This window comes from Carassius auratus, unplaced genomic scaffold (assembly GCF_003368295.1).
Source record: "Carassius auratus strain Wakin unplaced genomic scaffold, ASM336829v1 scaf_tig00215275, whole genome shotgun sequence".
In the NCBI taxonomy this organism is placed as follows: Eukaryota; Metazoa; Chordata; class Actinopteri; order Cypriniformes; family Cyprinidae; genus Carassius; species Carassius auratus.
In genome coordinates, this window is record NW_020528020.1 from 38601 (window position 1) to 55988 (window position 17388).

At 40.3% G+C, this 17388-nt stretch overlaps 2 protein-coding genes across 2 annotated transcripts; both read left to right on the top strand.

Annotated features, from left to right (window-relative positions):
• The first annotated feature begins 2486 nt into the window (after positions 1–2486).
• LOC113094197 (protein Largen-like) lies at positions 2487–4739 on the top strand. Its single transcript, XM_026259899.1, has 2 exons — positions 2487–2833; positions 3386–4739. Exons 1-2 carry the CDS (start codon positions 2702–2704, stop codon positions 3839–3841), a joined length of 588 nt encoding a protein of 195 aa, XP_026115684.1. The 5' UTR covers positions 2487–2701; the 3' UTR covers positions 3842–4739.
• A 6773-nt stretch (positions 4740–11512) lies between these two features.
• Positions 11513–16951, top strand: LOC113094196 (protein-lysine 6-oxidase-like). Its single transcript, XM_026259898.1, has 6 exons — positions 11513–11984; positions 12417–12525; positions 12883–13014; positions 13886–14047; positions 16669–16759; positions 16832–16951. The coding sequence occupies exons 1-6, from the start codon at positions 11618–11620 to the stop codon at positions 16949–16951; spliced, it is 981 nt and encodes a 326-aa protein (XP_026115683.1). The 5' UTR covers positions 11513–11617.
• The last annotated feature ends 437 nt before the right edge of the window (positions 16952–17388 follow it).

Genomic DNA, 17388 nt, shown 5'->3' on the forward strand with positions numbered 1-17388 from the left:
TGTTATTACAAAAAAAATTCGAGGAAATTTTGCTTTTGACAAAAGGGCACTTAAGGGGCAAAGGAGCAGGTGCTCAAGTGAATCGGTTCTTTCGGACAATTCGATCAAATAAACCAGTTGAAAAAATGGTTCACCGGTTCTTTTGCGCTCGATGTAATGCCGTCATTGAAGATGATTGTCCTTCATTCAAGCCTTCGGTTTACCAGCGCTTATAACATTAGCACAGAATCAGTTCAGAATCAATCACCAAAAGAATCAGTTCGGTTCAGATGCGCTCTGTGTCAGTCTGCTTCACACTGAATCACGCATGCGCAGTTATCATCAGCTCATCGGTTCTCGAATCGGACACGTCCGACAGAAACGGTTCTCGGTTAAGTGTATGAATAAATTTCGAAATAATTATTATTTATTATTGTTCTGCTTAGTTTGAAGAGAAACACTTTTGGATCTTTATCCCGAATATATATTTTTTTAATCAGGAAGAGGCTGGGGGGTCAAATGCGGGGTCAAGGCATTTTTTGGCAGGGTCTTGAGACCCCAAAGACCCCCCCTGGCGCCGCCGGTGCGTGTTGTACACACACAGTGGTTGTACACGCCACCGTCCATTGACTCCGCCCCCACGTCAAAACAGTGCCACAAAGAGAGACGTGCAGAAACGTCAAGCGCAAAGGGAAAATGGTATCACAAGCTCAAACTAGACTGACACTCAAAATAAAAGCAGCGTTGCAAATAAATTAATAGATATGACGATGGAAAATATGTATTGCAAAATCATTGCTTTCGCGCTGTTTCATTTGTTTTGCAATTCTTAATTTTTGTTTGCATAAAGCAAATGTATTTTCCTCAACACTTTAAATAAAATGTTTTACATTTGTTTTTGTTTTATTGTTTTTGTATATTTTAAACAAGGTAAATCTTTCTGATTTATTAAAATAAAAAGTCACATACATGGATTTTCTGGGCTAAGCCCCGGATCTCCACTCACCCTAGAACCACCCTAAAGTGCTGACTGTACAGATTTAGTATAATTTGACTTAAAACTGTATATTTGAAGGTTTTAACTCTTTTCGTTTTGTTCTTATATTATAATTGTATTTTATAATTCTTTTGTAATGTAATGTAAATTGCGGGAGTAAACACATAGACAGTAAAAGAAATGGACAAATGAAGCCCAGTTTTAGCGTTTTTTAGCACTTCTGTTTCTGACACGCAGACTCAAACGAAGCTTGACGACGTCAGCAACCTGTCTGGCAGATGTAAATCTTCTAGTAGCTGTGCGTGCAAACTGCCATCGTTAATCTTGCAGAGACGGCGAGCTTGAGCGGGGAGTTCTTTGTCGTGAGTGAGCAGGAGTAAGTATACTGATTAATTATTTTGTATAGTATTTTAAAATGTAACACCAGTACGCCATATTAAGTTAATTGCCTGCGAGCTTCTCCTCCTGTCTGTACGGTAATGCGACAGAGAGTCGAGTGGTTATGACGCAATCGTTAGCCTATTTTTTACAAAAACTGTTTATACGGGGCCATAATGTAACATAGAAGGTAATGGAGCACTTTATACATTGTCGTGTATCTTTAGAAATAAATAATGGACAAACAGAGTCTTTAAACGCCTCAGATGTAAAGTTATTCGCTGTCAAAGTGACGCCAAAATGAATGGGAGTCAATGGGAATGCTAACGCAAGTGAAGTTCTGCTAAAAGATGGCAGCCCCCACCCGACTTCAACTTCCGGTCGAGTTCCTTGCCCCTTGAGTAAACACCGTTTCTCTTTTAAAGCCCCGCCCTCCAAATCTACCTCAGCCAATCCGATGTCAGAAATCCTCACTGACAGGCAAAGAACGTTTCTGATTGGCTGCCAAAGAATCTTGTGTTTACCTGTTTTTTACTGAAATGAGTATAATTTTGTTCTGTAAGATAATAATGAAATTTTACATTTGATATATTACACAAAATAAAAAAAATGCAGCCTAATTAAATCGCTGCAGTTTGTAAATAAGATAATCTTGTACCATATTTATATTAAAATACAAAGAGTAAGGAATTATATTCCATTTGTTCTCATAAAAAACATGAAGTGCATTAAACATAATTATATCACGTCAAAGTTTCCCAAACTAAGGAAATGATAGTCTATGGGTTTAATCGAAAGCTTGGCTAATAATGAATTAAATCAAATTAAATACAAAATGTTATTGTATAATGAATAAAATAAAAAACACGTAGGCCACTGATTTTTTATTTTTATTTGTTTACCTACATGAACATACAAATGTGATACTCCAAAATTATCATATTTATTTTAAAGAGGTACTTCAAATAAATATATGTTGTGAATGATCTCTGTGTGAATAAGTAGTAGGCTGTTTAAGAAAGGACATTTTATTATGGAATAATTAATATCCATAAAGACGTTACTGTAGTGTTACTACGAGTAGCTATTTTAAAATGCTATTTATTCTGAAGTTCTTCTTTTATATCATCTCCGCGCGATCTCTGCTCATCAACGGATGATTTCTGATATGTTTTGTTCTCGTGTCAGGATTCACGAGGTCTCCGTGTCTTCAGGGTTCCTGTAGGCAGTGCGCATGCGCGTCTGGCTCGAGATTATTCTGCGTCTGAGGGAAACATGCGAGCGTCAACATGCGTGATGTTCACGAGCAGACGCGCCGCTCGGCCGTGACGCGCTCCGCGGCGGAGGATGTCCGTGAGCGCGGCGGCGGAGGACGGAGGCGTCAGTAAAGCGCAGGTCAAGCGTCAGATCAGGAGCATCGTGAAGGATCTCGAGCACATCCTGGGAGACCTGAAGGATGTGGCGAAGGAGCTCAAAGAGGTGCGTGCGCGCGAGCGTTATAATGATGATGAGGATGATGATGAAGATCATGACCATCGAGGCCTCAAGTACACATGACATTAACTCTCTGATGCTCATCATCCTCATCCTCATCATCACAGACCTGTGGGCTTCATTCGTGTGAGTCAGATTCAAAGATTCGACTCTTCTCCGACGCTCGTGTGATTGACAGCTGTCACTCATTCCTTCAGTATGAACTAATTTTAATATTAAACACGTACTCCTGACACAAGTCATTTATACATTTCATGAGTCAGGAGGCGTGGTCACAACATTGTTTAAAAAAAAAAAAAACTTTGGATGTTCTCAGAATGTATCAATGTTACACATCCTTCTAACGTTTTTAAACGTTACTTGTTTCAGGAAGTTCAGAGAACATTCAAAAGTAACACTCTGATAATGACTGCAAAATGATACACTGAAATGTTCCCCTGTTTGCAGATCTAAGGGGAAGAAAAACTAGCTGCTGATAATACTAGTGTTCTGTGTTCTGTTCACCGTTCTCACGTCGGTGTCTCGTCTGCTTCTCAGGTGGTGGAGGAGATCGACTGCCTGACGTCTGACCTCCGTCTGGAGGAGGATCTGACAGACGGCTCAAAGACAGACACGCTCAACAGCAGCTCCAGCAGCACCACCACGGCCTCCAGCGTCAAGATCTACCCCGAGGAGACGCTCTTCAGACCTCCAGCCGTCCTGAAGAGACCCACACACAGAGCCCAGGACATCTCGCTGATGCAGAACGGAGACCCAAAGACATCGGGCTGTCCTCAGAGCACGAGAGAGCGCGTGCGCTTCAGCGAGAAGGTGCAGTATCACGGCTACTGCCCGGACTGTGACAGCAACAGCACAGATCTGCACTTACACACCGAGCTGATCGACGCCAGACACAGTCCTGTCCATCAGAGCCCCGAGATCGCCAGCATCGCCTTCCCCTCGCAGAAGCCACACAAGACCATTCTACGCAAGTCCACCAGCACCACCGTCTGATAGAGAGACAGGCCTTTCGTTTGGAGAGGAGAAGCCGGAGGAACACAGGAGGGGAAGAGCTTTCAGAATCAGGAGGAAACACTTCTCAAACTGAGGACGATCTTCTTCTTCTTCTGTCTGTGATGATGATGCTCTCTCTGTTCCCTGCAGGTCTCTCATGCGCCGCTCATCTTCATCTCATCTCGACAGAGATCTGGAGCATCTGATCACGTCACCCTTTAAAGAACAGAAACCAAAAACGACTAACAATCCTCCGCAAATTCAGAGAACCAGAACTTTGTAAAGGACCTCCTCGGTTTTTGTAAATACAAGAAGCATATTTTTGATATTTTCTAAGATGATTTTAAAGATGTCACACAGTATATATGATTAAAAGTACTGATTATAAGCTTGGAGTCTGTCTTTATTGTGAGCGGAGAGAAGAAATGCTGAGAGCGGACAGCAGGGGGAGACCTGCTCTCATTAGTGGAGTGATGAAGACAGTGATGAAGACTGTGATGAAGACGGTGATGAAGACTGTGATGAAGACTGTGATGAAGACAGTGATGAAGACTGTGATGAAGACAGTGATGAAGACGGTGATGAAGACGGTGATGAAGACGGTGAGGAAGCATGCTTGTACTGTCAGCTGGAGAGTGTTTGTGTATGATGTGTGCTTGAGGAAACAGATGAGAAGAGATGAAGATTGAAGAGCTGATTCTGTGACGCTGAGCCGAGGTCACAAAGTGTTTATCATTTAAAGTCAAGATTCGACGCCACCTCGGGCTTTTTCCAGAGAATATATCATTTATACTAGAAACTATCAAATCTGTGTTTGTTAGTTTTAAAAATGCTCATGTCTTTATATTAAAGATTTGATTCATTTCCTTGTTTCTTCCTAGATTTTTCATTTAGCAAATCTGGCACTTCTGCCTGTTTTTGGAACGGAATTGGAACTTTTTGTAATCAAAATAAGAAATATCTTGATTTTTCATTTTATTATTATTATTTTATTTTTGGTTTGATTTGCCCTGTTATAAATGATTTGAAATGATTATTAAAGTCGTCTTGATGATCTTCTTGAGAAACACTGATTTGAAGGCTCGCTTTATTGTATTTTTATTACCATGGCTGTATTTTTCCCCTCAGATCCACTAATGTTAGATTTTGTGTTTCATAAGTGTTTCACATACGGTTTCCAATCCACTAAACAGGACTTTTTTTTTGTTGTTGTTTTTTTCGGAGCTGTCTCTTTAAATCATCTATGCAAATGAACTCATTTCTGATTGGCTGTGTGTGAATGAGTGACAGCTCTGCTCACACACTTCCAGCTGATCATTAGTTAGAAATAAAATCTGTCCATCCTTCAGCCTGCTGCTGTTACCTGAATACATTATTTATACAGTATTATTTATTATATTTTCATGATGTCATGTCAGTCCGCTTTATTTGCCCTTGACCCTGGCTCTCTCGTGATGTTTATCCTTCCCGTGTTGATTTATGGCCTGTGTGTCCTGAAGCCAAACCTGTCTTTGTTCTCACTGAATCCTGATGACAGTGATCATGAAGCAGCGGTGACCGCTGGAATGAGCTTCTGCCATCTCTGAGATCTCAGTGTCTTTATGAATTGTGCAGCAGAGATTCTCGTTGTGTTCGATGATCAGAAAACTCTCTCTGTAGGGATCACGTTCACTGCCACGTCGCATGGAGAGCCATGAAATCAGCAGCTTAGCCCTAACTAACCCTTACTTTATGAAAGCATTGTGTCGAGATGTCTAGTTTTCTTTAGTGGTATTATAACATTATTTAAAGGTTACAACATGTTTCTTACAGTGTTCTATTAACTTTATTTTCACTCAAAATATAAAATTAATTGAATGTTTGTTTTTAATAATCTAAGACTGTTGAAATGACAAGTTTTCTTGGTTTGGTTAGAACTCAAATTGTAACAAAAACGATTAATAGAATGTTCATCAAAGAACAAATAACATCGTACACTGCAACAAAAAAGTTTTCTTAGTGTTTGTGTTTGTTGTTGTGTTAGTGTTTGTGTCTTGTTTTCTAGTATAAATATCTACAAATTCTTTAATCAAGATGAATTCACTCTACAAGTAAAATGACTTGAGATATGTTTTGTTTTTTGTATAAGAAAGAAAGAAAGAAATATCTGCCTATGGGGCAAGAAAAAATATCTTGTTTAGCTTTTGAATTATGATTATTTTTACCCCATTGACAGATATTTTTGCTTGTTAACAAATGAACATAATTGTGTTTTATTTTTTCACTTTTTTTTAGAAAACATGACTTAATACCTTAAATCATTTTACTTGTGCGTCAAAGCACTGAACAACATTCATTTGGAAAACAGTGTCTCAATAATGCAAAATGATAGTTAAAGGCAGTTCATCATTGAATTCAGTGATGTCATCTCTGTTCAGTTGAAATAGTGTCTGTGCATTTATTTGCAATCAAGTCAATGATATCGCTGTAGATGAAGTGACCCCAACTAAGCAAGCCAGAGGCGACAGCAACAAGGAACCGAAACTCCATCGGTGACAGAATGGAGAAAAAACCTTGGGAGAAACCAGGCTCAGTTGGGGGTCAGTTCTCCTCTGACCAGACGAAAACCAGTAGTTCAATTCCAGACTGCAGCAAAGTCAGATTGTGCAGAAGAATCATCTGTTTCCACCAAAAAGTAATCAGATCTAGCAGTTTTTAATGCGTTTCTGTAGGATAGGTTACTTTCCCGCCAAGCAATACGAAATACCTCTAGTTTTGTTTTCCTCCAGCTGCGCTCCATTTTTCGGGCTGCTCTCTTTAGGGTGTGAGTATGCTCATTATACCATGGTGTCAAACTGTTTTCCTTAACCTTCCTTAAGCATAAAGGAGCAACTTTTTTCAATTCAATTCAAGTTTATTTGTATAGCGCTTTTTACAAAATAAATCGTTACAAAGCAACTTTACAGAAAATTATGTTTCTACAATATTTAGTAGTAGCTAGTAGTTTGTGCACATTTGACAGGATTTTAGAAAAAATAAAAATAATAATAATAATATAAGACGTAGTCAGCTAGACGATGTACTATCAATATTATTAATTAAGTTATTATATGATTCAGTGACACATTTAGCAATAATTGTTAGTTCTGTTTGTTGATTCAAGGTAGCATCATCTGGGGTCCTCTGAGGGTCAGCATCATCTCTTCTCAGGTGTTCTGGATCCAGACTGGAGCTTGTGTAAATCCTAGTTACCACGGGATGAAGATCCAGCAGAAACAGAGAAACACATAGAGGGCCCTATCTTGCACCCAGCGCAATTGACTTTGTACACCGACGCATGTGTCATTCCTATTTTGCACCCGCGCAAAGCGCGCTTTTCCCTCCACAGAAGCACGTCGCTAAACTAGTGAATGAACTTGCGCTCCCTGGGCGGTTCAGCGCAAAAAAGGAGGCGTGTTCCGGCGCAAACGATCCCTGGTGCTATTTTGCTGTTACATTAAACAATTGCGCCACTGACCAGAAAAAACCTAGTCTAAAGTCAGTGGCGCGTTGCGCGTTGTTCATTATGCTATTTTAAGGGCGCATGCTTGACCATAATGTATAGCGTGCACAACGCGCATACACTTTGCTCTTGTAATCTACACAGATGCAACAGTTGCAAATCATAAATTGTTACACTAAAAAATATTAACACGTGAGATGACGGAAATCATTGTGGTGTGCCACGAAGATGTGAAAAAATAGGCATAAATCTAGCTTACAAATTATTCAGGCTAATTTTAATAGGCTAATTAAGGATCAGACCTGTTGGCCAAATAGTGGCAAGACATGTGTATATAAGGACATCGGACAAATTGTGGCTATTTCCTCCCACGCCTGTTTAACCGACGCTATTTTGGGTGGGTTTCTCCCATCCCCATACAACACAACTTCTCTGTCTTTCACTGCTCTTATAAGAACATCAGTCTCCTCGGCTGTGAACCGCTCCTGGCGTGCGCCTGGTAAATACGCCATAATAATAGCAATCCATAATGGAACTTGCGCACCTGCTTTTAAAGGGAATGTTGGATGACGCTCTGATTGGTTTATTTCACGTTACGCCCAAACCACACCTATGAATAATGAAGCTACTTCAGACCAACCCATTTTAGATTTGCGCCGGGCGCAAGAGCCATTTATCCCGCCGGGAAAATAGCAACAGCGCCGAGACCCGCCCACAAACTTACTTGCGCTTCGCGCTTTGACACTTGCGTTTCAGATCGTTAAAATAGGGCCCAGAGACATCATTAGCATAGCTGCTGATCCAACAAAGTAAAATTAGTTTAACCCAAGTTAATGAATAAAAATGCACCTTTGAACAGATGCAACTACACTCACAATTAAAAAGATACATTATTCGAATGCTTGGCGAAAGAGATGTTTTTTTAATCTAGATTTAAACAGAGAGAGTGTGTCTGAACCCCGAACATTATCAGGAAGGCTATTCCAGAGTTTGGGAGCCAAATGTGAGAAAGCTCTACCTCCTTTAGTGGACTTTGCTATCCTAGGAACTACCAAAAGTCCAGGGTTTTGTGACCTTAGGGAGCGTGATGGGTTGTAGCGTGGTAGAAGGCTAGTTAGGTACGCAGGAGCTAAACCATTTAGGGCCTTATAGGTAAGTAATGATAATTTGTAACTGATACGGAACTTAATAGGTAGCCAGTGCAGAGACTGTAAAATTGGGGTAATATGATCATATTTTCTTGACCTGGTAAGGACTCTAGCTGCTGTATTTTGTTCTACCTGTAGCTTGTTTATTGAAGAAGCAGGACAACCACCTAGAAGTGCATTACAATAGTCCAGTCTAGAGGTCATGAATGCATGAACTAGCTTTTCTGCATCAGAAACAGATAACATGTTTCGTAGCTTGGCAATGTTTCTAAGATGGAAGAATGCAGTTTTTGTAACATGGGAAATATGATTTTCAAAAGACAAATTGCTGTCTAATATAACACCCAGATTTCTGACTGTAGAGGAAGTAACAGTACATCCGTCTAGTTGCAGATTGTAATCTACAAGATTCTGTGTAGTGTTTTTTGGTCCAATAATATCTCTGTCTTATCCGAATTTAACTGGAGAAAATTGTGTGTCATCCAATCTTTTACATTTTTAACACACTCTGTTAGCTTAGATAATTGGGAAGTTTCATCTGGTCTCGTTGAGATATATAGCTGAGTATCATCAGCATAACAGTGGAAGCTAATTCCGTATTTTCTAATAATATTACCAAGGGGCAACATGTATATTGAAAATAGAAGGGGACCTAGGACGCAACTGTATTTAAAGTGCTAGAAAAGAGAGAGTCCATAGAGTTCAGAATGTCTATGCTGATCCCAATGCATCTTTTTCATTATCAACATGGATATTAAACCCATTTAATCCCAAATTTTTCCCAGACATGAAAATATCCAAATGATGTGTCACTAGTAACCCTTTGATCCAATCAATGGCTATTTTTTGTATTTTGGGGGGAAAATTGTGTCAAACTGTGTTTCTTGGTTGGTCACAATTGTGACGTGTGCGATAATGTTTATATTTAATTCACATATTTCTGCAGGAATCTTTTTTACTATTATGTGGTTACTATTATGCAGAAAAACCCTGGTACAACACTTCTTAGCTAAGATAAAATACAAAACAATACAACTGACATATTTCAAAATTGTTACTTTATTGCAACATATGAGATCAAATTGTTATATTAGAGCTACCTGTATTACATCAGTACTGTATCTTATTTGTAACATTTGAACTTTTAATATAGTGCAATATTTTGTCATTGCAACATTTTAGCACAGATTTTATTTTTTTTTTAAGTGCAATTTTTTATTTCACAGTTTAGGCTATTATCTAAAAAGATATTAGAACAGAATAGAAAATAAAAAAGGTAATTGCAACTTTTAATCTCAAAATTCTCTAACTTCAGAGTTGCACGATAAAACGCTACAATTCCGTTTTTTTATTTTTTGTTCTGTGTTCTGTAGTTATATAAACTCGTCCGTTATGAAATAATGGACTGAACTGAATTCATTAAACACATTATTGATTGAATGGCATAAACTATTTAGACTAGTCTATTAATTGTTTTCCTAAAGACTGGTCAGAACTATTTTAAATTAGATCCAAGAAAAGCAGATTGGTCTAATTTGCTCTGATTAGCCGTTTGTCAGACTTTAAGAGCTCTTTCCGTGCACATGTGGATGCTGATGTGAGTGTAACTGATGTTAAACGAGCTCCTTGCCGCTGTCGCCTCTGGCTTGCTTAGTTGGGGTCACTTCATCTACAGCGATATCGTTGACTTGATTGCAAATTAAAACAGACACTATTTCAACTGAACAGAGATGACATCAATGAATTCAATGATGAACTGCCTTTAACTATCATTTTGCATTATTGAGACACTGTTTTCCAAATGAATGTTGTTCAGTGCTTTGGCGCAATGTATTTTGTTTAAAGCACTATATAAATAAAGGTGATTGATTGATTGATAAAGCCACGTGAGACGAGGGTTTTATTTGAGTTTAGTGAGCAGAGGTCATCCTCACACGGCCTCATCACACTTTAACACACAGATGGACGCACGTTAATCTAAACCGCTCCAATTTCATGCTGCTGTTGTGTTTCTTTCTGTGTTGTTGAGGTAAAGAGCTTCTGTCACCTCAAGAACATCAGCCTCGAATCCAGCAGCCAAACCCAGAATTACACAACTTCATTTAAGAGAGAGAGAGAAGATGACAAACACACGTCACATTCTGTTCTGAAACACCACAGTGTTACTACAGTTTCACTGCAGCTACTGAGCTTTTCTCCTTCTATTAAAAACAGCAGCTCCAGCACTTCCTGTGTCAATCACCCATTCACTGATTCAGTGTTAGAGAATATTTTAGAGAAATACTTTGTAAATGCAGCACAAGGCAAATTACTCTTATGGAAATCAGTTTTTTTGCTACACATTTTTTCTTGCAATTTTTTCTTGCAACTCTCATTTTGACGGCACCCATTCACTGCAGAGCATCCATTGATGAGACGCTGATGCAGTGATACATTTCTACAAACCTGATGAAGAAACAAACTCATCCTGATCTCTGATGAACTGAGGATGAGCACATTTTGGGCTACTTTTGCATTATTGTTTCAATTGTTGCATTATACACACTTTTTCCCATTTTATCACTGTAAAGCTGCTTTTGACACAATCTATATTATTAAAAGCGCTCTATAAATTAAGGTGAGTTGACTGGCTGAAATTCCTTGAATTATGAAGGAAGGCATGAAATATGTGTCCCTGCAGCACAGAAGCATTGTATGAGTCACAATTATACATTTCTCTTTTATGACAAAAATCATTAGGATATTCAGTAAAGATCATGTTCCATGAAGATATTTACTGAACTTCCTACCGTAAATATATCAAAACTTCACATTTGATTAATATGCATTGCTAAGAACTTTAAAAGATGATTTTCTTAATATTTAGATTTTTTTGCTCCCTCAGATTCCAGATTTTCAAATAATACCTAAAACGCATTTATTCAGATCTCAGATGATGTTTAAATCTCAATAAAAAAATAAAAACAGCACTGACCGGTTTGTGGTCCTGAGTCACGTATCACGCGGTTTTATGTCACTTGTGTAACTCTGAAACGGATCCAGAAGCTGTAAAGCTCCTCCTCATCTTCATCATCCTCCTCATCTTCAGCGCATCCTCAAGTGCGCTCCAGGAGCTCGAGGCGCGTTTTCTCTCCGGTTGCGCGGATTATGGCTCGGACCGGGTTCGGTGTCGTTCTGCTGTTTCTGTGTGTTTCCGCTCGGGTTCTGCCGGTGTTCTCTCAGCGTCACCCGGGCTCGAGAGCGCGGCCGCGATGGATGAATAGGGGGCGCTCGGTGAGCTCCGGGTCTCAGCACGTGACACCGGGACGAAGAGCCCCGGTGACCGTGATCACAGCCCGGCGGAACACCAGCACGAGCTCCAGTAACGGGATGGTGTCCGATGACCCCTACGACCCCTACAAGTCCGTCAGGAACAGTCCCTATGACCCATACTACAACCACTACGACTCGTACAGACCCAGATCGAGGAGCACACCGAGACACCCCGGACACGGAACCAGATACTTCCAGAACGGTGAGGAGAACACCTGCACCGATTCTAATAACTGGATTCGGATTCTGAGATTGATTTGAGGTTAAAATACAGATTTAAAACCTCGAGATATTTTAATAACTTTGAAATGAAATCTTTGAGCTCAGGAAACATATTTGGAACATTTTAACAATTCAACATTTTGGAAAAAAACAGTTCATCTTAAATTTAAAAAAAGCCCATAATAAGCCCAAAATAGGAAACAAATCAATCCCTAAACTCCGGAAACATTAGTATCTCATATTTCAAAGCGATTTATGAAAGAAATCATTTAAATCTATGTGTGCATTTGTGAAATCATTCAGATGTAACGTTTTGTTAATTGCACATTTCTGTTCTCAGTAACTGATTACAGTTAGATTTGTTTCTGTAATTCCCAACACCGAATCGCTGCTCTCTGGTGAATGTGCACAGGTCTGCCGGATCTGGTGGTGGACCCCTACATGATCCAGGTGTCCACGTATGTCCAGAGAGTGCCCATGTACAGCCTCCGGTGCGCGGCCGAGGAGAACTGCCTGGCCAGGTGCTGCTCACCTTCTGATCACGCATCTGCAACCTTTCAAGAACATGTATCAAATATTAACAATATTATAAAAATCATGTTTTGTCCTACTGTTTGCATAATCATTGAGAGAAGGTGAATGTTGTGGGAACTTAAAGCAGCAGGAGCTTCACTGCATCCTGAAGTCACAGGAGAAATGCTCCAGTTCTTCAGAGAAGCATCAGTGCTCTGGTGCTGTAAAGAACCTGATCTGAAGAACCTGTAATCAGCACCAGGAGCTTTAGAGCCAGGAGCCAGAACTGTTCCTTGATTAGAGGTTTCTCTGCTGAGCCTGTCCCCTGATTTCAGAAACCTGTGAATCTCCTCTGTGTTCCTCAGTTCTGCTGCAAACGCACGAGATTACGACACCAGGGTTCTGCTGAGGTTCCCGCAGCGCGTGAAGAACCAAGGAACCGCAGACTTTCTTCCCAGCAGACCGAGATACGCCTGGGAATGGCACAGCTGTCACAAGTGAGGAGAAACACATACATGTCACGAGTAACTGCTAATGATGATGATGCTTTTACGATTAATTATTTATATTGTGATGCAAAGTCAAATGTTTGAAATATTTTGAGTTTTAAAAAGAAATGCATGCATTATTCATCGAAGATGCAAAAAATATTCTGATTTCTGAAGATCATGTGACACTGAAGACTGGAGGAATGATGCTGAAAATACAGCGGAGCATCACAGAAATACATTACACTTTAACACAGATTCACACAGAAAACAGATGTTATACATAAGAATAATATTTCACATTTTTTACTGTATTTTTGCTAAAAAAGAGACTTCTACAGAAACACAAATAAAATTTTGCACAGCAAAATGATTGCTTACAATAATGTAATTCTAATATTTAACTATTTTTACTGTATTTTTTGATTAAATAAAGCAGAGACAAATAATACATTTGGTTTGATAGAAACTGTATAAAATATGTTAATAAACAACAAACATCAGGTTACAGTGGAAGCACACTTCAAACATCCTTCTCTTCCTCAGTGTGTGTGTCTGGTGTTCTAGTAGAAATATCTCAACATTCTTGAATCAAGATGCATTTAATGTACAAGTAACATGATTTAAGATATTAAGTCTTGTTTTCTAAAAAAATTATAATTAGTTTTTCCTTGAAACAATCAAAAATATCTGCCAATGGGGCAAGAAAAAAAACTTAATTCAAAGGCTAAACAAGATCATTTTTCTTACCCCACTGGCAGATGTTTTTTCTTGTAACACTAAGAGAATGATTGTTTTGCAGTGAATGTGATGATGGTTTGCAGGGAGTGTGGAAGTCGGTGTGTGTGTGTGTGTGCTGATGATGTTGTGTTGTGCTCAGTCACTATCACAGCATGAATGAGTTCTGTCATTACGACCTGCTGGACTCCAGCACACAGCAGCGCGTCGCCGAGGGTCATAAAGCCAGCTTCTGTCTGGAGGACACGTCCTGTGACCCCGGATACTACCGCCGCTTCGCATGCACCTCTCACACACAGGTGATTACACAGAGATACAGTGCTTCACACACTCACACACTCTCACAAACACACACTCACACACTCTCACACTCTCACAAACACACACTCACACACTCTCACAAACACACACTCACACACTCTCACACTCACACTCACACACTCTCACAATCACACACTCTCACAAACACACACTCACACTCTCTCACACTCACACACTCTCACACTCTCACAAACACACACACTCTCACACACTCACACAAACACACACTCTCACACTGACACACTCTCACACTCACACACACACTCTCACAAACACACACTCACACACTCTCACAAACACACACTCACACTCTCTCACACTCACACACTCTCACACTCACAAACTCTCACACTCTCACAAACACACACTCACACACACACTCACACAAACACACACTCTCACACTGACACAATCTCAAACTCACACACTCTCACACTCACACACTCTCACACTTACACACTCTCACAAACACACACTCACACTCACACATTCACACTCACACACTCTCACTCTCACACTCTCTCACTCACACACTCACACTCTCACAAACACACTCACACACTCTCACGCTCACACTCAAACACACTCACACTCTCAAACTCACATACTCACAAACACACACTCTCACACTCTCAAACTCACGCACTCTCACAAACACACACTCTCACACTGACACAATCTCAAACTCACTCTCACACTCACACACTCTCACAAACACACACTCAAACACTCTCACACTGACACACTCTTAAACTCACACACTCACAAACACACACTCACACTCTCACTCACACACTCTCACACTCACACATTCACACTCACACACTCTCACACTCTCTCACTCTCACACACACACTCTCCACGCTCACACTCACATACTCACAAACACACACTCACACTCTCACACTCACACTCACACACTCTCAAACTCACACATTCACACTCACACACTCTCTCACTCACACTCTCACAAACACCACACTCACACTTACACTCACACTCTCACTCACACACTCTCACTCTCACTCACTCAAATACACTCACACTCTCAAACTCACATACTCACAAACACACACTCTCACAAACACACACACTCACACTCAGACACACACACTCTCTCCCAACTCACACTCTCACAAACACACACTCACACTCTCAAACTCACACTCTTACAAACACACACTCACACACTCTCACAAACACACACTCTAACACTGACACACTCTCTCACAAACACTCACACACTCTCACACTCACACCTTCACACTCACACACTCTCTCACACACTAACACTCAAACTCACACACTCTCAGAAACACACACTCACACTCACACACTCTCAATCTCACACTCACACACACTCACTCTCACACTCTCACAAACACACTCTCTCACACTCACACACTCAAACTCACACACTCACAAACACACACTCTCACAAACACACACTCTCACAAACACACACTCACACTCAGACACACACACACACACACACACACTCACTCTCTCAAACTCACACACTCTCACAAACACACACTCACACTCTCAAACTCACACTCTCACAAACACACACACTCTCAAACTCACACACTCTCACAAAACACACACACTCACACACTCTCACAAACACACACTCTCACACTGACACACTCTCAAACTCTCACAAACACACACTCACACACTCTCACAAACACACACTCTCACACTGACACACTCTCAAACACACTCTCACAAACACACACTCTCACACATTCATACTCACTCAAACACTCTCACACACTCAGACTCACACAAACACACACGCACACTCTCACACATTCACACACTCTCACAAACACACTCACACCTTCACACTCACACTCTCTCACACACTAACACTCAAACTCACACTCCTCACAAATACACACACACACTCACACATTCCCACACCCAGACTCACACACTCTCACACAAACACACACTCTCACACATTCACACTCACTCACACACTCTCACAAACACACTCACACAAACACACACTCTCACTCACGCTGACACACTCTCTCTCACACTCACACTCACACACTCAGACTCACACACTCTCACTGACACACTCTCACCCTCGTCCTCCAGCAGCACACACCACTGAGAACATGTGTGTGTGATTTTCTCCGATCACTAGTTACTCGTTACAGATTACAAGTTACCCCTGTCTAAAATGTAACAAGTAGTGTAACTATTTCAGTTACTTTCAAAAGTAATGTAACATTTGATCACTTTTCTAAATTTCTAATGTTTTCAACTGTTAATAATTTCAAACCTTGTGTCCTATTCTGCATCTGAATCAATGGTGTATCTTTTTTTAGATTTATAAAAGAAATCTCTAAAATCAGTATCTGTGTGAAAATATCTTCACGGAAACATGATCTTTACTTAATATCCTAATGATTTTTGTCATAAAAGAGAAATGTATAATTGTGACTCATACAATGTATTGTTGTCTATTTCTATAAATATACGTCTGTGACACTGATGACGCTTCTGTGCTCATGGGACACATGTTGTACAGTAAATCACATGACTCCATCACATGTAACCACTCCCCATCACTGATCGCAGGGTTTGGAGTCCCGGATGTTACGACACCTACAGCGCAGACATCGACTGTCAGTGGATCGATATCACAGACGTCCAGCCGGGACGCTACACGCTGAAGGTCAGAGAGGTCTCCACACGAGCTGCTGGTGCTCTGAGGATCTTCTCAAGGGTCTGATGTGCTTTATTTCAGATTACAGCGAACCCAGGCTTCCAGGTGCCAGAGTCAGACTTCAGTAATAATGTAGTTCGCTGTGACATTGACTACACCGGAAACGCCGCGCACGCATCCGGCTGCAGCGTGACGCCGTAAGTGACACGCTTTCTTCATCTTACCTGAAAGAAACCAGCTCGTATGTCAATCCTGCAATCCTTCTCTTCACAGACACTAGGACTCGAGAGAACCCAGGAGCAGTGAACATCACCACGATCACAGACCGCTGTGTTTACTGTGCAGAATTATGACAGGAACCCATCTGAACAGATGCATCGACCCAGCTAACAAACACATGTTTCCCAACATTCCCTTTCAATTCAAATTATGAATTATTTCAGAGTGTTTTTAATCATAAAAGAGCGCTTCTACTCGGTTTTGTGAACATTAGTGAAACGTTTCATTCTAACACTTTAAAACAGTTGAGAATGTTACATTTGAATGTTCTTTTCATCATCAAAATCACCCATTTTTTTTAAAGAATATTTTTTTTCTTGCTTATTCAAAAACTTTACTAAAAAAAAGTTATTGAAGGT